The sequence below is a fragment of the Arvicanthis niloticus genome, chromosome 18 (assembly GCF_011762505.2).
Source record: "Arvicanthis niloticus isolate mArvNil1 chromosome 18, mArvNil1.pat.X, whole genome shotgun sequence".
In the NCBI taxonomy this organism is placed as follows: Eukaryota; Metazoa; Chordata; class Mammalia; order Rodentia; family Muridae; genus Arvicanthis; species Arvicanthis niloticus.
Genome location: NC_047675.1, coordinates 10,820,649 through 10,841,639, shown reverse-complemented (window position 1 = coordinate 10,841,639; position 20,991 = coordinate 10,820,649). Strand labels below are relative to the sequence as shown.

Below are 20,991 nucleotides of genomic sequence, written 5' to 3'. Positions count from 1 at the left end.
GCAATCTCTCCTTGCTTCCTGAAGGTTAAAATGTAGAACTCGCAGTTCCTTCTTCAACACCACGTCTGCCTGCATGCCTGCCTGCTTTCCCAACATGGCATAAACCCTGAAACTGTACCCCAATCCAAACTAAATGTTTTCCCTTATAAGAGTTACTGTGGTCATGGTACCTTTCCATAGTAATGGAAACCCTAACACAAATTATCTTTTTTATTTCAAATATTCTTGGAATGCTGCACTGTATTTTCTTTTTTAAGAAGGACTTCTCGGCTCTCTACATTTTCTTATCTCAGAATACTTGCTCATAAAGTTTTACTTACTCGAAATGGTTCTCTGCTGATAGATTTCCCTACAAAATTGTCAAAGAAACAACATACGGCCTCAGGCAGAAACTCAAGCACAAAAACATCAAGCCATATCTGAAGTATTTTATTTGTTCACATTTCTCCTAGTTGAGGTTCATAACTACTTCATTTGACAGTTTAAAAATCATTCTGTAAATAAAATTTAAAAAAAAAATCACGGCAGGGACAGCTAAAGAAAGGGCTTGGTGTGTAATAAAGAAGAGAGTGTTGGAAAGCAACATCAGGACAAGCAGAGGTAACGTGAACGTGAACATGACGGTGAAGCCGAGAGCCGGAGCAGAAAGTCTCCCAGCATCCTCAACAAACAAAAGCTAACAGCAGTAAACGGAAATAAGAATTCAAAGTGCAGGCGTGCCAACTTTGATGTCCACACCCCTCCAGGAGCCAGAACATTCCATTCTGTTATATAAAGTGACAGGCTCTGTTTTAAACATCTAGTTATGTCACCTTGCAGAATCCCTTTGCTGCAAACGTAACCTCTAGAGCGACTTAATGGGAAGTTGGTCATACGTGATAAATGATATAATTTCTTGACTCTACAGAAAGTATGGAAGTGGTAAAGAACATTGTTTTAATTTTATTACTATTATTATTTTGCTGTATTTTCATTGGGTAATGAGAATCTGAAAACCCAGTACGAGAGGCACCAGGACTTCTAGTCCTTCAAACACAAAAACTGAAACACAAAGCTGGATCCTGTGTCCTGGGACTTCTTTGCATTCACATTTGGTTCTCAGATGAATCACATTTTCCCTCCTGGACAGCTGACACAAATAATCAGAGCAAGTCATGGATATCCACACTGATCAAATATGTCATTCTAGCATCACGAAAAATCATTTATATTTTCATAACTACCTAAAACCCAAATGTGTCCCCCATGAAGGGGGACCAGTGTAGAATATGATTTTTGGATAGAGGATTTTTACGAAATATATTTCAAATCTTAAAAAATATTTTTAAGTCTCACTAAAGTACTTCAAGATTTACCCCAGCCGATAATCTTCCTTCTGAAAACATCTTGTTCGCAACCTTCTGTTTTCCTCCTAGGTCTGATTTTTATCCCAGAGCATGGCTGTCTTTATTAATGTCGAACAGAGCTATTTTCTTACTATGGATACAGCAAGAGTACTAAGTTATAATACACATTTCACTGACAGTTTGGTCTTTGGGGGGAAATCACTGAATAAACTAGGTTCTGGTAGCCATGCCTCGTAGACAGACTGTTAGTGCCTTACTTCGGGGTATCTATTTCTCACCATTTCTTCATTGTATTACATTATGAAAAACACTAGGCTTTTTAAGCCAGGTACTAATAAATATTTAATTTAAAAGGAAAGAGTCCTCCCCACACCCCAACACAGACAAACATAAAAAACTTCTTGGCTTCCCTTCCTGCATCAGCCTGACAGGGCAGAGATTTCGTAGTCACTGGCTGAGGTGAGGGGCTTGCCCATCATACGGGTGTTCTTCGCACTGGTGACCCTGGCCATCATGCACACTGGCTTGTCAAAGTACTTCACCAGAGCAGGCTCCGTCAAGAGGGAGGCTAGGAACTGCTCGAAGGTGATGGCCCAGTCCCGGTCCAGGCTGCTGCTCCTGGGCAGGGTGGCTCTACCCTGACTGCTACGCACCAGAACTGTGTCCTCCCCAATGTCCTCGCAGTGCAGTTTGTCCTCCTCGTGGGAGCCGGCGCTCAGCACCGAGTAAGAGGACATGGAGCTGTCATCCTTGGTGTCGTCATCGGAGATCAACATGGAGGAGCAGGCCCCGTTGTCCCTGGGTGAGGAGTCCTCCAGTTTAATGTCCTCCATCTGCCCTCCCAGGGAGTGCTCCTCGCTGTCCACTGCCAGGCCAGCGGTGAGTGGTTCTGCAGATCCCACCACATAAGACTGGTTGGGCTCCTTCTTAGGGAAGAGCATGCCTGGGATGGCCTGGCTGCAGGGTGGTCCGGGAACCGCATCTTCCTTGGAGGGCTGAGTAATGAAGAACTTGCCGACCTCTCCGATCTCCAGCAGGAGGCTGGTCACTGCAGCTGTGGCATGGTACAGCTCCTGCTCATTGGGGTCTTCACTAAACATGTTGTACATGGTCTTACAGAGCTCGATGAACTGCCCCTGGAGGATGAGCGGGGAAGGCGAGGAGCTAAGAGCCGGGACTAAACAGCTATTTAAACTATGACTCTCAAAGACCCCAGGAGACGCTCTACAAAGAAGGGATGGACTTACTGTCACATCCTCTTTATTAGTCCCTCTCTCTTTTCATTTGAAAACTTGAACCACCTACAAAAATAGCTAGAAATGAAATGGTAAAAGCCTTCACAGACTCATCACCCAGAGTTGAGGATGGCTATGGCAGAGGCTGGGGAGACCATCCGGTTGGTAAAGTACTTGCCATGGAGTCTCCAGAGAAGCCATATTTTAGGAGGGAGGAGGGAAGGTGAGGTGGTGTGCATTTGCTATCCCAGCATCGGGGCACACAGAGACAGATGGACACAAGGTGGGGGATTCCTGAGGGACTATAGCTAAGGTCTTCTGGCTTCATTCACAACACCTACACTTGTGCCCACACACATGAAAACACACCCCTCACCCACAGTGGATATGCTACATTTTGCTTAGTTTCTTCCTCATCTTCAAATGCCCCCATCCACTTTGGTTGTTTTGAAACAGGGTTTTACTATGTAGCCCAGGCTAGCTTCTGGCTCTCCAATGCAGGGCTACTGGCGTGGACCACCATGCCGGGTGCTACATTGCCCTCCTCTCTCTCGTTTATTATCTTTTTTCTCCTAGTTGAAGGATCTTTTTCTCTTTCTTTCTTTCTTTCTTTCTTTCTTTCTTTCTTTCTTTCTTTCTTTCTTTCTTTCTTTCTTTCTTTTTGAGACAGGGTTTCTCTGTATAACCCTGGCTGTCCTGGAACTCACTCTGTAGACCAGGCTGGCCTCGAACTTAGAAATCCGCCTGCCTCTGCCTCCCAAGTGCTAGGTGTGCGCCACCACCGCCCGGCCTAGTTGAAGAATCTTAAGGAAGCATCAAACTCATCTCTCCTCATGTCTCTGAAGTTTTAAAGACTTTTCCCAAGGTTGGCTTTAGCAGAGTCTCCTATGACACACCGCCTCACCTCCCCGTATGGAGCAATGCCTTTGCATTCCAGCGCCTTAGCTGGGAACTCACATTTCAAGACTATAACCATTCACAGCGCTGCCCCAGTATGCTTTAGCTCTTCATGATATTTCTATTGCAGAGCGCAGTGACAGGAGACAGCAGAACGTAACGTCTGATATCCAAAGGTAATGCTGACCATTGGGATGGAGCATATGTAGTCTCAAAGCTGAGCGCTTTGTTGCTCAATTTCTCCTTTAGGATAACATTTTCTCACAACAGAGAGGAATTTTGATACAAAAGAAATAAATCTAAATGGGACTAGAGATGCACATCAGTTGTAGATTGCTTGCCTGGCATGCATCAAGCCCAGGGCCCAACTCACAGCACTGCATAAACGGATATGGTGGGCACATGCCTTGTAGCTCTTGGGAGGTGGAGGCAGGAGAATCAAAAATTCAAGGTCATTCTCAGCTATAGTTTGTCTGGATCCAGCCTGGGCTACCTAACACCCTGTCTTAAAAAAAAAAAGCCAAAGGGTGGTGGTGATGGTGCACACCTTTAATCCCAGCATTTAGGAGGCAGAGACAGGTGGATCTCTGTGACTTCCAGGATAGCCGGGACTACACAGAGAAACCCCATCTTGAAAAACAAACAAAACAAATCCAAGCAGAAAATAGTTAAGTACCCCCAAGTCCCCACTATCTTTAGGAGATATTTTAATCAATGTTTGTATATGACTGGAAAGAATAGTCTCTTACCTGATTCAATTTGGGCAAATCCTTGGCATTTTTTGACTTAGACTTATTTTCTGCAGTCCAGAGTTTCAGATAATTACGGTTTTCTTGAGAATTCGCCCTTTTCCCTAAAACCCAAAAGTCAATAGATAAGCATTTGCAGATCAAGAAACAAGAGCACATCTGTAAACAGAGAAGAGCACATCTGTACCTCTGTCCTGCTTCAGACTCACTGTGACGAAACCGTCTTCTGCACTCGGCTTGCCTCTGCTGTCCAAGCCAACAACTATCAGGGATATTTGGAAGAAAGAAGGGTGTTACAGAGAATAGCTGTGAGATTAGTGTAGTAGAAAATGAAGATTTTGCAGGCAGAGTTGGCCTCAGTTAGCAAACATTTTATCACTGGCTGGAGAGACAGCTTAACTATTCATGTTATGGTGCTCTTGCAGAGAAAGACCCAGAGTTCGACTCTCATGACCCACATCAGGTGGCTTAACACTGCCTGTCACTCCAGCTCCAAGGGATCTGATACCTTCTGCTGCTACACCCTTGCACACACACTAATAAAAACAAACCTTCACACACACACACACACACACACACACACACACACACACACACACACACACACACATAACAGCATCTCATGTCAGATAATCTGTGGGTCAAAGTGTATTTCTAATATCAGATGATATATACTTATAGTAAACAAGTTATTTTTTAAGGCCCTAGATTTATTTCTCACAGCTGGGGTTTATTGTACAATGAAAAATTAAAAGGACGATGCCATGCAGTCTTTGGAAGCTACTGGAGTTGGTGCTTTCCCATAAGCCTCCATCCCTCCATTCTGCCTGGGATCTTACAACCTCTCAAGTATCTGCTGTGACTTGAAACAGGATCAAGAACTTATTCTTTCAGGGAAACGGAAATGCTAGTAGAAGCAAGAGAAGAACACGTTTTATTTAAAAAAAATAATTTGGCAACTCTAAAATATGATTTTTGAAGGACCCAGTTACAACTGAGTTTTCCTCTTGAAACTGGATACTACAGGACACACAGACCCTTGAAGGACAAGGACACCCTCAGATTCTGATGGAGTTGGCTGGCTGTGTATGTGCACTGTACTTCCTCAGTTATCCCAGAGGCTGCTGGTTCTCCAACCTGCCTTAGCAACTTTTTAGAGGGACAGGGCATCTCTTCCCTGCTTCATGAAAAGCAATAGAAAACAAATAGACACCCATATTTAATGTGTGGTAAACCCATGCCATGGTTATTATGCAGCCACTTAAAAACTATCCCGTCTATGGATTTGTTTTCCAGGCTGCATATGAGGTTTATTATTGAGCATGGTTTGGTGGACACAGGACTCAGCACAGTGGAAGCCCTCAGGAGTGCAGGGCCCTCCTGTTGTCTAGCAGGGCCACAATTGGTGATCTGTGACCTCATAGCTATTGGGGACGGACCACACCTCAGCCACCAGGTCTTCAAATTCATCTGTATTAAACTTGGTGAAGCCATGCTCTTTTGGGATCTTGGACAACCAGGAAACTTGGTCTTGGTTATATGACAGGCCTTTCCTCGTGCTTCCAAAGCTGCAGTTTGGTGCAGAGGGACAGGGTGACCTGGCCAAGTGAACCCTGGGCACTGGGGCCTGGGGCTTCTTGGCGGCACACTGCTTGCTGTCCTGAGCCTGTCAACCCCAGCACAGAAGACCTTGTTGAGGCAGATGACACGGAAAGAGTGGAGCCTCTCTTGACTATGAAAGCCATCTTTGCATTTTTTATCATGTATTTGTTGGCAAAACACAAGTGGCTTCCAGGGCTTAGGGAGAGAGTCACTTAAACTCATCTGACACTGCGTGGCCACAAAGTGGGAGTTTGTCGACTTTTGCCTTCTTCCACACCAAAGTCAGAGATTCCGGTTTTGGTAACGGAGACATCTTGGCAGAAGGACTTTAGGTACAGCTTCTTCTGGTAACACCATAAAACATAGGTGTGTGTGTAGCGGGGGTGGGGGGTGTCATGGGGGGTGGCAAACAATGACAAGAGGATTCTTGGTGGGCACCAGAGGAAATGAGAATATTTTCAGAAATAAATCCTAATGGCATCACCTTCTCACTGCATTTTAAGGAAAATTATAATTAACGAAGCACACACACACACACACACACACACACACACACACAATTTTTTTTTCAGAGACTACCATCTTTAAAAAAACAATAAAAATAGGGCCTGGCAAGTCCAGATCATTCCTGCTGCTAAGTCTGATTATCTGACTTCAGTCCCTGGGAGCCACATGGTATAAGGAGAAAAGTGACTCCAGCAAGTCGTCCTCTGACCTCCAAACATGCTCTGTGACATACACGTGTAGATGCACACGTGATAAAGAAATGCAGAGAATCCTTCCATGTGCAAGGCCCTGGATTTGGTCACCAGAATTTTAGCAGAATCAAAATCAAAATTTATTAAGTAGTGAACTCCCAGCGTAGATGAGTGTACTCTGTGTACATAATCACATACTCTATAGGAATGTATGGAAAAGCAAATGTCAGGAGGTGAATAATTAGTTACTGTGTAAGATTTCCAGCTTACCTTATGTATTTTAGTCTGTATTTTGAAACATCCAGCAAAGTGAAAGGGATTCTGAGGTTAGAAAGAGTGCTCTGATGAAGCACTGTGTAAAGACATTCCCCAGAGTGGCCTGTGGCCCTTTCAGAAGCATTTGCATAAGTGAAGAACCCTCTCTAAGCTGAGCGTCTAGGAAGGCAAGGCCGGTGTGGCTGATGTGTGAAGGCCCGCATCGGGCAAACCTGCCTACATGCTTCTTTGACTCACGTTGGAGATCAGTCTTCCCCCAGTAACAGCAGGCTCTGCAGGAGACAAAAACAGCCCCCAGGGGGTGGGCGCTTCACCTACCATGTGTGCATTCTGGGGTGATGTCTTCAAAAAAGTACTGAGTTGCTTCAAAGGCAGAGTCGGGCTCATCTTGATCACAGGATGGCTCTGTGGGAGAGGGGACACAGATACGTGAGGGGTCAGCTCCTCCGTAAGTGTCCTCACTCAGGACAGGGAAGAATGAAGATCTGAAGTCAGCAAGGTGGGATGGGGGGCCCAGAGGCCTGAAGGCCCTTTGTTCTAACTCCACCTTCTTTCTAACCCCACCCCCAGAGCCCCTTCACATTTCCTCTCTATCGGGACAATTTCCCAAAGTCTTGTAAACAATACTTTCTGGGTCAGTTGTAGGACACTGTCTGTGAGTTAAGTACATTTACTCCCATCTGGGATGTGAATACTAATCTGCCTTTGTTTTTATTTTGAATTTTTTAGTATGTGATAGATCTACCCCAGCTGAGACCAGTCTTATTTAAAACTGAACTCCAAGCCTCAGCCACATGCCTGGTTGTACCCTCCAATCTCAAAACCGCTACTCAAAGGATTGAAGGAGCTAGAAGTCAGGGACACCACAAGAAAACATACAGAATAACTAACCTGGGGCTGTAGGGGCTCACAAAGACTGAACTGCCAACCAGAGAGCATGCATGGGATGGACCTAAGCCTTCTGCACAGATGTAACAGTTCTGCAGCTAGGTCTTCGTATATGACTCCTAAAGCAGGAGCAGGGGCTGCCTCTGACTCTGTTGCCTGGTCTTAGATCCTTCCCCCCTAACTGGGCTGCCTTGTCTAAGCCTCAATAGAAGATGCGCCTAGTCTCTTACTGCAACTTGAGAGGCCAAGGCGGGTTGATATCCACGAAAGGCCTCCCCTTTTCTGAGGAGAAAGGGGAGGGAGGAATGAAGGGAGGTGAGAGGGAGGGACAGGAAGGGGAGGAGAGGGGAAGCCGCAATTAAAATGTAAACTAAATAAATACATTAATGGCAAAAAATACCCCTGCTACCATATGACACCGAAGGCTGTACCCTTTCTCTTGAAGATGGCTGTTATACCTCCTATGAGCTCAATTCATTTCTGAGACAGGCAAATGACAGTCAAGGACAGCGTTCAGGAACTCAGGTCAAGTAGCAACTCAGCATGGCCTTTGGGGAAGAATGAATGATCTAGCATCCAAACAGGCAGAGATGCCACCAAAGGAAGAGACGTGCAGGCAGGTCCTGTGTGCCAGTGTGTGTGCAGGCAGGTCCTGTGTGCCAGTGTGCGTGCAGCCAGGTCCTGCGTGCCAGTGTGCGTGCAGCCAGGTCCTGCGTGCCAGTGTGCGTGCAGCCAGGTCCTGCGTGCCAGTGTGCGTGCAGCCAGGTCCTGCGTGCCAGTGTGCGTGCAGCCAGGTCCTGCGTGCCAGTGTGCGTGCAGCCAGGTCCTGCGTGCCAGTGTGTGTGCAGCCAGGTCCTGCGTGCCAGTGTGCGTGCAGCCAGGTCCTGCGTGCCAGTGTGTGTGCAGCCAGGTCCTGCGTGCCAGTGTGTGTGCAGCCAGGTCCTGCGTGCCAGTGTGCGTGCAGCCAGATCGTGTGTACCAGTGTGTGTGCTTCTTCTTGTAGTCCACTTACCAGGCAAGACGTGCATTTTGTACAGGAGTTTGAGTTTCTCTGTGAGATCCCCATGGCATGCAGCACCTAGAAATCGTGAAAGAGGCCATGTGAAATGTGTCCTTTGGGTTAGTAACAACCCTAGGCTTAGTGAGCTCTTTTTTTAAATATAATATAATATAATATAATATATAATATAATATAATATAATATATATTTATGTATTTCCTCTCAGTTTCCCCTTTGTGAGGTGAGATTATGACAGAAAAATATACTAGTAATTGACACTGGGACCCCACAACACATACAAGAACTATATGATTCATATATGCAAAGATTTTAAATGTATTAACTAGATTAATAACTAAATACATATGGGAAACAAAGGACAGGCTTGTGGGCTGGATAGTCTCATTGACACCCTGGCTCTGACTGGCTTGAACAGCATGTACCTCTCACATGGTTTTGATAGCAGGTACTTAAGAGTGTCTAAAAAGTGAAGTTTCAGCAAGTGACTGAGCTTTTGTTTCTTTGGCTGTGTGGTGGTTTGAACATGCTTTACTCAGGGAGTGGCGCTATTAGGAGGTGTGGCCTTGTTGGAGGAAATGTGTCACTGTGGGGGTGGGCAATGAGACCCTCCTCCTAACCACAAGAAAGCCAGTCTGCTGGCAGCCTTCAGATGAAGATGTAGAACTCTCAGGTCCTCCTGCACCATGCCTGCCTAGAAGCTGCCATCCTCCCGCCTTGATGATAATGGACTAAACCTCTGAACCTGTAAGCCAGCCTCAATTAAATGTTGTCCTTATAAGAGTTGCCTTGGTCATGGTGTCTATTCACAGTAGTAAAACCCTAACTAAGACAGGCCATCAGTGGGCAGGCAGGTAACGCTGTGACCTGAAATGTTGGTGTCACCTCACAAAAGGCCTGCTTTGAAAGTTAACCTCCAGTATGACAGTGCCATTGGCTTTTGAGGGGGTGAGTAGGTCAGGACAGAGCTGCCATGGAATTGGAGTTCTTATTAAAGGGGCTTGATGGCGACTGCTTGCTCTTCCACCACGCATCAACACACGGAGAGAACTATCCACCATAGAAATGGAATGTGATGCTCCCTTAATCTTGGGCCACTCACCCTCTAGAACTGTAGGCAATTCATTTCTTTTGTGTAAAAATTACTCAGACTAAAAAGCATTTAGTCAGAGCAGCTAGAACAGGGGATAATTTTTCTCACCCAGTGTGACAGTTACAGCACAAACTTTGCCTACAGGCTGTCAGAATTCAAACCTGAAGTTTGTCACTTGTGCCTTAAGGTAAATAAATCCATGCATAGTAACCACCAGATCAGTGCCCGACATGATAAAACTGTACAACTGTTAGCTGCCACTGCCGTCACTAGTTCAAAGGGCTGTTTGCATTAGTGTGTGTTCTAAGCTGCCCCATATAAGCCTACCCCAGGTATGTGCACAAGGCTTCATATAATTGTCAGGACAGACCTAACCTAAGAAGACTTTTCCCAAGCAATACACTTCAAGCTTCCTCTCAACGTCTAGACATTATTCCTACAGAGGGAGAGTGTTGTCTGGAGCCATCACTGGCTCTATGCCTAGTCTTGCATCTTTGCCTGGATCTATCACTGCAAGCATAGGATGCAGGACACAATTGATTACTACTGATGACTGTCAGTTTAATCGGACCCAGAATCACCTAGGCATCTGTGAGGGAGTTTCTAGATTACATTCACTGGGGTCGGAAGGCACATCCTAGATATGAGTGCCACCATGACATGGGTTAGGGTCCCAGACTGAACAGAGATGAGCCTGGGAGCTAAGTTCCAGCACTTATGCCTCTGTTCCTGGCTTCAGGGCCAGCGTGCCCAGGGATGCCTCACGCTCATGCTGACCCTTTCCCCACTGTGATGGACTGTACCCGAAACTGTGAGCCAACGTCAGCACCTACTGCTTAAGTTGTTAAACGTTGTGACAGGGGCGAGAAAAGGAATGGATGCACAAGATAACAGACCGGTGCGATTCCCTCATAAAAACTCATCCTGATAGCCAGACACAAGTTGCTACACTTCCAACTTCACATCAGCTGGCCCAGGCTTTCTTACCACACAGCACTTTCTTCATCCAATTATAAGTGGAATAAAGGTCTAATCTCATCACAGAGATGTGAGCAAAGCTGACAGATAGGTAGCAACCTGTACCCTGCTGGTCAGGTATATGGCATGTTTGCATGTGTATGCATGCATGTGCATGTCCTAGCCACAGGCAGTTCTTGTGTGAGTGTGCACATGTCCTAGCTATGGACAGTCTTTCAGCAAGGAAACAGACAGGAAAGACTTCCAACTATGCTGTGGTTTTCCAGTCTTTTATTAAAATAGATTTAATGTTACTTATTTAGAAACCATATATTAGAAAGGTTTACCTATATGTGATTACTTTATATAGGATATATTTTTAATTATATTGTTTTGTAAAACAATCCAATCCACCATCCCTTTTTCTCTGGGAAACCTGTGAGGGTTGACAGGATATGTTAGCATTTTACTATCATATGCATTCTCTGTTCATGTATTTTTTTTTTTTAAAAAAAGCCTACATGTTAGCTATTTATGTCTATGGTGTGTGTGTGTGTGTGTGTTTGTGTGTGTTTGTGTGTGTGCCACAGCCCTGTGTGGAGGAGGTAAGAGAACTCTCTGGGAGTTGGCCCTCCTTCTCTACCATGAGGGTTTAGGGACTGAATCAGACTTGGAAGCAGCTACCTTCACCAGCTGAATCTTACAAGCGCTCTGATAACATGTTTTGAACTCATGTTGACATCTGGCTCATGTCTCAGTGGGCTGTAGATTACCCATTAATACAGCTTATTAGCCAGACACAACCTTACAACTAGCGTGCAAACCTTATATGTCTCCCTCCTTCCTCTAGACCCAGTGTGGAGGCCCTGAGTGCTGTCGAGGGGAACTCCAGGTGACACCTCCATTGTCCCCACCCAACTCATGCGAGAATATTGCATCCTTACTCAGCCCAGAGACGAACTCTCGGAAGTTAATCAAGGAGTCGCCATTCTCATCTAGCAGCTGGAACAGGCGGGAGGCCAGCACATCCGAGTGAGTGCCACACGCCCAGGGGAAAAGCAGCACGAACATGCCCTTGAACTGCTCAAAGTCGATTCGGTACTGCTCCAGGTAAGGCAGGCTGGGGTCGTGCCGGTCCAGGGCATTGCTGCTCCCACCCCAGTAGCAGCTGGTCAGATGTTCCGCCTGAAAAAATGTTGCAAAGTGGTTACTGTCACTCATACAGCCCCAAGTCACTGCTATTATCCTAGGCACAGTGTCCATTTTGCAGGTGTGTGGGCTTCCTAGTGTACACCTAGCTTGAGAAACCGTAAGTCTAGGAGATACCATAGTGAGAATGAAGAGCCAGGCTCAGCAGTAGATTCCTGATGCTGAGTGTAGAAATCGGTGCCTCATTAGACGAATGCTGGAGCTTGACTTGTGTATTATGTCAATACACATCTGGCCTACCCACCAGGGGAGAGACGAAAAAGACATTGGTGCCCTCTAGTGGTGAAGAGGTAGAAGGGCACATTACAGAGACTCTTCAATCCTATGCTCTGTCCCTGTTAAGAGCTGTCCACAGCAATGACAGGAGGACCAGAGCCATTACAAGGTCCCCTTTAATTACTGACTGGAGGTCAGGCCTCTATCCCCACCTTGGCAAGATTAGAATTGCCCCTGCCCTTCTATACTTGGAGAAGGGAGGAGATGTCAGGGGCAGCCCCGCTAATACACTGAAGGCCTGAAATAGCCATAAGCCTAAAATCAGCAATAGGCCTGACATACATGCCTGCTAACACAAAGTCTTGGGTCTCTGTGGAAAAACACTGAAACAGAAGGCTATAAGCTATTGTAAACAGGTAGGTTTTGTGGAAATTTACCAGCCTGAGCAGTCATAGACCTTGTAGATAGGAAGCCTTGGTGGATAGTACCAACTTAGATGAGGACAAGTGAATCATAGGCAGAGTCATAGTGACCTGTCCCCTGAAGCTTCACCCAGTGGACACACTGTTCTGAAAGATATCTGTACTCCCCCTGAACACCTATGCTTCTGTGTCACCCCCTTCTCCACATCCTGCATTTTTGTGTTTATAACCCCTCTGTTAAAAAGTAAAAATTATGATTTGATAAAAAAAAAAAAAAAAAAAAAAGAGCTGTCCACAGGCTGTCCATGTTGTCTTCTGTGTTTGTTCCTGGATCATCTTTTCACCTGCTCAAAAGAGCCACATTTAGATTTGTTGGCGGCTTTTGTTTTTGAGTCATGGTTTCATGCAACCCAGGCTGGCTTCAAATGATGACCTTGAACTAATGTTCCTGCCTCCAGCTCCCAAGTATTGGGTTAACTGCCACATTCTAACCCGAGACACTGACCACAGACAACAAAAACTTTTGTAGAAGAACTGCATGATTCTCTTCACTAGATGTGCAGACAATTTGTTAGCGTTTGGGTATGAGCCATCCCCACAACAATGCCACATGCTGATGACTTGCTCCCTGGAGGATGGATCCCATCACTGAGACGTAACCCAATTATGATCTCCTGATCTTCCTTCATCAGTGGATTAATCATTTGCTGGCTTTATTGGGACATGATGGAAACTTTTGGATGTGGAGCCTGGATGGAGGAAGTGGGTCATGTTCTAGAGGACTCTATCTTGCCTTGGACGTCTCTTGTGTATTTCTGTTCCCTGGCTGCCATGCTGTGAGGATTTTCTCCCTGTTACCATGATGTTCTGCATCACCACAGCCCTGACAGAGCTGGCCACCCACCGGCCAGACGACTTGTGAATTGGTGAACTCCAGGCTCCTATACACCATACTTCTTCTAGCTATAAATTATTTTCTTTAAGGGTGATTTGGAGTTTAGTAGGTGAAATTACAAGGTATAGAACTTTCAGGCAGAACTTGAACTTTTATCACCACCGGTCTATGGAGTTTTAGAAAACAAGAGCCCATGCTCTACTGTCCAAGAAAACTGGCCATATCAGATGGTGAGGAAGAGAGCTAAAAACATCTGCTTAAGTTAACGCTGAGAGCTGATTTACTCTTCCTGCTTAGGAGGACAGCTCTGTTCTCCCGGCTCTGTCTTTCTTCTCATGCATATTGGTGACCCACGGAACCGTAAATCACCTAACAGAAAGATCAAGGACTCACCGAGTGATTAAGGATTCTTTTTATCATATAAGTTCTTTTCATCCCTTCCAATGGGCATGAATTTACTTTGAAACTCACCTTGAAAAGAGCATACAGTTCTTCCAGCTCATCAATGGTGAAGGAAGTCTCTGTCACAATGGTCCGTACCTGTAAGGGAGCAAGCACACTGAGTCCCACAGATTCAAAACATGTCACACTGAGAAAGCCTCTACGTTCTGTCTCAAGTTCTGCCAAGATGGAGTGGGGGGGGCGGGGGGGGAGCCAGCAGGAGGGTGAGCCCCCCTTCCCCCACCTCTTCTCCCCTGCTGCCCTTCAAAGGGCTTACCACATTGCGTTTGGTGGTGTCCTCCAGGGTCTGGATCACCTTCAGCCTCTGCTTGAATCTCATCTGCTCAATCAAATCTGCCCGGATAGTTCCAAATTTCTGGAAAGGAGAAATTTTGGTGTTTCTGAAAATTGTGCTCAAGCACACAGGGTCACACACAGACTGGTGGGGACACTTAGGACAGAATAAATGACAGTGACAGTGACCAGACCGGAGGGGACACTTAGGACACAGAATAAGTCACAGTGACAGTGACGAGGCTGGATTTTATGTTGGAAAGCTATTTAGGGACTGTAATTCAATAATTTAGAGATGTCCCATATCCAGTGACAGAACTGAATTTCAAAGCCACGTGTGTTTTCCTTCAGTGCAAGCCCATCAAGAAGAAGGTTTGGAAATGCGGCTGTGTGATTAAAACTTAAGGGCATGGGAAGCTCTAAGGCTTAGAGTGAGGAGGCTGGGAGGAAGGCTTGCTCTTCTGCATGCTCCTTTAACAGCGTAGCCACACGGGCACTGTGAGAGCCGGCTAATCTCTAACACGCCTAGCACTGCTGCGTGGCTCCCAAACTGTCGACACTAAACAGCCCAATTCAGGAGTTGGTAAGAATTGCCACTGGTGACGAGAGGGTTCACTTCCACTAAGTCAGGCTAAGCCACCATTTCCTTCTAGCTAAATCAGTTAAGTCTGGCTAGGAGAGAAAAGCGCCCAGGGCAGGGACATCTTCTGATGCGAACAGCAGCTCAGGAATCGGCTGCTCTACAGTGACTGCCAGCAAAGGGCTTGCTGCTCAGGGTTGGGGACCTGAGTTCTAATCCCAAGAAACCAAACCAAACCAAACAAAACCATTACTAGGGGGCTTGTGGGGCTTTCTGGAAAGGAAGCTAAATTGAGGGGCTCCATGTTTTGTAAGAAAAGCCTGTCTTAAAAAAAGGCGAGAAGCAATTGATGAAAAAAACCCATTGTGCAGAAGGAACAATATTTGTGCTCTCTCTATTAATAATTATTTCTCTAAGTTTTAAGACCCAAAGACTAGGAAATAAGAGGCCATTGAGCAAACAGGTAACGAACCTCAGGACTCAACACATGGGCAGCTAAGGGGCCCGTGCCTTAGGGTCTTCCTGCTGTAGTATCTCCTAGTCTGGAATGCAGCAGCAGTTTGAGGTGATTTGAGAGTATCAGGGACTAGGAGGTAGCTCCCTTCATCCAGGTGGGGCAGCCACACAGGAACCCTATGACTGTGGTCTCCTCGGCCCTAGTACAGTTTTCTGCACATGTACGGATGGCCTTCCTACATCTGTGACCACAACACCCATCAGAGAGGGCTTGTGGGAGGAGTGATTAATTTTGGCCTGTGGTTTCAGAGGGTCCGTTGTGGGGGATGGACACAGTGGAACATGGCAGCTCACATTATAGTGATCAGAGGACAGGAAAAGAGAGTATAGGAGAAAATCGGGGCTCGGGGACAGAGCTCCCTAGGAGATGCCCCACTGACCTATTTCCTCCTACGAAGTTCTGTCTCTTACCTTCTACCACCCCCAGTCACTCCATCACATGGTAAAAGCATCCAGGGAATAATCCATTCATTAGGTCCACGCCCTCATGAGCTAACTGTCTCAGGAATGCCCTCTGTGTCCTTTACTAACATTGAAGGTGTTTCTATGACAGGCATGGGGTTGCCGCCCAGTCAGCCTGCCTGCTGGGCAAGTTCCAGGTCAGTGAGAGAGCCTGTCTCAAAAACAAAGGCAGATGGCTCCCCAGGAAGGGCACATGAGATTGCCTTACAGTTCCCACATGCACGAACACGCATGCACTCGAAGGACATACTAACAGCCCCGCCCCCAGCCCATACCACACACAGTAACCATCAAGGACCAAATGTAGTGGCACTTCTAAGGCCTCAAGGGGCTGACTTACACAAACTGACTTTACTTCTGGGACAGGGACAGGCAGTGCAAAGTTTCCTCCATCTTGTAGTCTTGCTAAGGCCATTGTAGGTTTGACCAGAATCATCACCCCTTGATGGAGAATACTATGGAAAATTACCCAGCTCTATTCGAGGATCCTGAAATCAAGATGCCCCAGATAACTTTTCTAGCTTGTCTTAGCCTGTTTGTGCAGCACCCACTGCAGTAACCGTTTATCTTAGCTGCTTCTGCCGAAACGGCCAAGCAAGACACTAGAATGTGGTTTCTGCCTTTAAAATTCTAATGTTCTGGACACTTGGGGCCGTATCTGTCTCCCTAAATACCTGAGTGTGGTCCCAGATGGCTGGATTAAAGATTTTTAATTGGCTATAAACTATCTTTGAAGTCATCTATAGTGGGATAACTGTAACACTTCAAGGATAGACCAAGATATGAAGCAAGATTTTTTTTTTCTCAGTAAAAAGAAAAATAAGTTAAAAATAAACAAATAATTGTCACATTTGCACTAACTGTCTACTCTGAGTGTTCTAACTACAGGCAGTGAATTATTTGTGACAGTTTATTGTAACTGCTCCTCAATCCACTAAGTGCTGAATCTGACCTGTTTCCAGATCAGGTGTCAGAGGGCCAGAGTTGGCCATACCGTTTACAACACAAGTTAAGGCCCACGAGAAATCCCGAGATCCACTCAGCATCCCTCTCCGAGACCTAAGCTTTTAGCTTACAAGCAGTCTCCTGCCTCAGACAATCAGTGTAAAGGGGAACAGGATATTGGTCCGTCTCCAAACTCATGTTGAAATTGAATGCAAGGTATTACAGTGTTGATAGGAAAGGCCTTATCTACAGGTCTTTGGGTTAGAAGGGTTGTACTCCTGTGGTCAAGATGCTATGCAAAGGGCTTGTGGAAGCAGGTTCTTTCTTCTGAGCTTCTGTCCCATGAAGACATTGCTCCTTCTGCCTGCAGGTCACAGATGGTGTCCAAAGAAACAGAAAGATGGGGCTCTCACCCGTAAGCTCCTGGCCAGCCTTAGGGTTCCAAGGCTCTATCTAGAACAGTGGTTTTCAACCTGTAGGTCATGACCCCTGCAGAAGGGTCGAATGACTCTTTCACAGGGGTCAAAGATCACATATCTATGTTACAATTCATAACTAGTAAAACTGTGGTTATGAAGTAGCAACAAAACTAATTTTATGGTCGGGGTTCACCTCAATGTGAGGAGCTATATTAAAGGGCCACAGCATTAGGAAGGTTGAGAACCTCTGCTCCAGAATCATGAGGGATCCATCCTGAATCTTTATGAAGCAGCTAGATTCTTATATTCTATGACAATGACAGAAGCTGGATTGAGATGGGTTAGGAAAGGCAGTATGGGACCCACGTCCACCCGAGCCGGTGGGAACACTGGGGCACCTTTACCTCATGGCTAGGAAGCCAAACCTACCTCGTAGGACGTTCCTATGAGCCTGAAGATGTCCACCGCAGGGTAGGGCCCCACGTCATCACTGAGCAGGGAGTGGAGATGAGGGATGGGAGGCAGTGTGCTGTCTTTGTTGGTCACGCTGTCTAGGTACCTTAGATGAGATATGAACCAGCTGTCACTGGAAATGAACTGGGACACCTCAGGTATAGGTCTCAAATTGTGCACATTAAAATAAAAATCTAAGAGTCTTGCTTCTTTTTGTTGTTCGTTATCTCTCTTTGAAGCACTGGGGATTGAACCTGGGTCCTTGTATGGGATAAACAGCTCTGCAGCCTCAGCCCCCTTTTGACTTTTTATTTTGAGATTGGTCCACATTAAGTTGGGCAGGCTGGCTTTGAATATATAACTCTCCTGCCTCAGCCTTCTGAACAGCTGGGATTACAGTGTGCAAAACCGGGCCTTATTAAGATTTTTTTCTTAAGAACATAAAGAAACTCCCTTAATTTTTAAAGAAAAGAAAGCTTGGGCTGGAGAAATGGTTAAAGGCTTAGGGGCATTTGCTGTATAATCCTGTGGACCAGAGTTTGAATCCCAGCTCTCACACAACACTCCAGATATCCATCACACTAACCCCAGCTCCAAGAGAGGCAAAGACAGAAAACTGGAGGATCTTGGGGTTTCACTGGCTTCCAACCTAGCCAAAGAAACCTGAGTCCCAGGTTCAGCGGGACACCCTGCCTCAAAAGAATGCGTGGAGAGTGATGGACAAAGATACTCAATGCCTTCTGCACATGTGCACACATGCATTTATCTGCACATATATGCAGATATGTACCACATATATAATATATGTTATAGAGCATATGTTATATAATACCATAAATATCCAGATAATAAATACACGTTCAAAGGGAAAAACCATACAATAACATGTCCTTGGCCACAGAGACCAATAAGCCTTTTGTTCAATCAAGTCAAACTCATGAGGTGGCCCCAGAGCCAGCCATAGCACTGTACCTTCCCAAAACAGTCATGGCCTCTCCATCATCTTTGCAGTTTAAGAGTTTATCCACGTTGGCATCCAGTACAGCGAGGGCCAGCTGGAATATCACTTTGATTCCTTCATAGAAGAAACAATCCACGACCACCACGGCACTCTCAAACGGCATCACGCTGAGGAAGAGCGTGAGGAACCACGACAGGGAGATGGTAGAGATCACCCCCAGATCCTGCATGCAGTCATACAGCTGTGGGACATAGTCTCGGGCCAGCTCCTCGAAGACTCCCTGGTCCACCAGGGCACCTGAGTGGGCGACACAGAACGGTTAGTTAGCCTGCAACCTACTGGGGAACCTAAGCAAATGGATGGGCCTTGTTCTGCTTTCGTTTCTGTACCCATAGCAAAAATACCTTGACCAAAAGTGACTCAGGGGAGAAAGGGTTTAATTTGGCACACAGTTCCGGGGTACAGTCCATCAGGGAAGCCAGGGCTGTGTGAACCTGTGTGAACCACAGGCAAGAGCAGAGAGAAGTGAACACATTCATGCTTAGTGCTCAGCTAGCTTTCTCTATGCTTAAACAACCCAGGGCCCCATCACAGGGAACGGTGCGGCTCCTACACACTCAGGCTGGGCTTTCTTACGTGAATTACGGCAGGTAAGGCACTCCTCTACAGGCGTTCCCACAGTCTCACCTGGGAACCTAGACAGTGACTCACAGAGAATCTCTTCCTAGGTGATCCAGGGTTATGACAAACAATAAGAATTGGCCACCACACTTACTAAGCCCTTATTTATATAAACACTCTAGCTACAGGGTTCCAAGACACTGATTACTTCTTAAGCCTTTTTAAAAATTATTATTATTATTTAAAGAGATACTAGCTGTACACACTCACCACTGGCTTGCTAACATTTTAAGCGGATACCACACATGCAATGGTCAGTTTTACTGGATTTAGAATCACCCAGGAGACACACCTTTGAGCATTCCCAGGAAGGCGTTACTGGAGAGGTCTAACTATAGTGGTAAGGGCCACCCTGAATGTGGGTATTGCTGTCCCTAGGGCTGGGGTCCTGAACTACATTTAAAATAAAAGAGAGCAGACTGAACACCAACATTCACTCCTCTGCTCACTGACGCCCAATGTGACCAGTTGCCTTCCGTTTCCACAGCCATGCTGGGACTTGTCCTGTGCGGGGAAAACCCCGAGCTACAACAAACCCTTCCTCTCTTAAGTTGATTTTTGGCTAGGCATCTTGTCACAGCTCTGAGGACAAGAACTAATACAATGCTACCGTCTTTTTCCTGTTGAGACAGGCTAAGGTGTTTAAACGCGGCCAGCCCCACATACCTACAACCCTGGTGTTGTAGTAATCGGGAAGCATGCGCTCACACAAGGCCACAAGTAGCCAGAAGGCCTCCTCTTCTTTGGCATAAAGCAGCAGCACTGACGTGACGATGTTCATGGCCTGAGGGAAGGAGACAGGGAGGATGCCATCAAACATAGTGTGAGTACAGCAGGCTTACACAGTAGCAATCTTGTTAACTGTCGAGGAACTGTGCCCACTCTATGTTACTTCAAACTATGGGAAACCAGTGCTATCTCAGGATGGGCCATTTGAAAAGCAGCCTCCACCATTTGTCTGGCACCACCCATGCAGCACAGATTCAAGAAATGAGCTGTTCCTGCAAGTAGGTGCCTTATCAATAAACTGGGCTGCGTTGAGATTGTAGGGGCACATGGAAGGTTTAAAATTCTATCAGCATATTCAGGCCAAGAACTTTCTGGACATGCCAGACTGAAGAAAGGGTCTAACCCCCTCACCTAGAGCACATAAAGAGAAGGACAGCCAGAACTGCAATGGAAGGACTGCCACCAACTTGTTTTGTGATACCTAGTGTGTGCATGCCAAACACACAGGCAGAGAACACTGATTGTTGCAGGGTTATCCCAGGGGCTGAGTAGTCTGGACCTCTACTCGTCTACCCATCTGTGAGCTTCTTCCTCTCAGGCAGGCCTCCCAGTTTCCCTCTGCAGCCAAACTGAGCTCTACAGCTGTCAACCCTGTGACCCTCAGCACCTAATGCTACTGTAGCTTCCTCCTGGCAGTCGGGTGAAGTCTCTTATCAATACAGCTCTATTTACACTTATATAAACCAGGCAGTGTCTGACACACAGCCTCTTCAACCCTATCTATTTATTTTTTAGACAGACAGTCAGACAGACAGACAGACTGTATTAAGCTTGACACAAGAGGTGGTAGTTGTAACCAACGTCAGAATAAGAAACCTGTATTCACTGGGCCACACTGTCATGAAAGTGGATGAGGCAAATCGGCAAACTGCTGCCATTGGACCGTCAGCACCTCATGAATTTATTGCTATCCACTAAATTTTGGCATTATGGAAAAATATAAATGTGT

At 46.1% G+C, this 20,991-nt stretch overlaps 1 protein-coding gene across 1 annotated transcript in view; it reads right to left on the bottom strand.

Moving 5' to 3' along the window:
- Nucleotides 1-413: 413 nt before the first annotated feature.
- Tbc1d9 (TBC1 domain family member 9) overlaps nt 414-20,991 on the bottom strand; it is a 102,649-nt gene continuing 82,071 nt past the window's right edge. The window contains exons 11-21 of the mRNA XM_034522473.2: nt 19,920-20,037; nt 18,584-18,869; nt 17,588-17,717; nt 14,220-14,318; nt 13,973-14,041; nt 11,704-11,944; nt 8,704-8,769; nt 7,122-7,208; nt 4,415-4,489; nt 4,228-4,331; nt 414-2,482 (exon numbers count right to left, since the gene is read on the bottom strand). Coding sequence (XP_034378364.1) covers nt 1,766-2,482; nt 4,228-4,331; nt 4,415-4,489; nt 7,122-7,208; nt 8,704-8,769; nt 11,704-11,944; nt 13,973-14,041; nt 14,220-14,318; nt 17,588-17,717; nt 18,584-18,869; nt 19,920-20,037 — 1,992 coding nt within the window. The 3' untranslated portion in view covers nt 414-1,765. The remainder of the gene's footprint in view (nt 2,483-4,227; nt 4,332-4,414; nt 4,490-7,121; nt 7,209-8,703; nt 8,770-11,703; nt 11,945-13,972; nt 14,042-14,219; nt 14,319-17,587; nt 17,718-18,583; nt 18,870-19,919; nt 20,038-20,991) is intronic.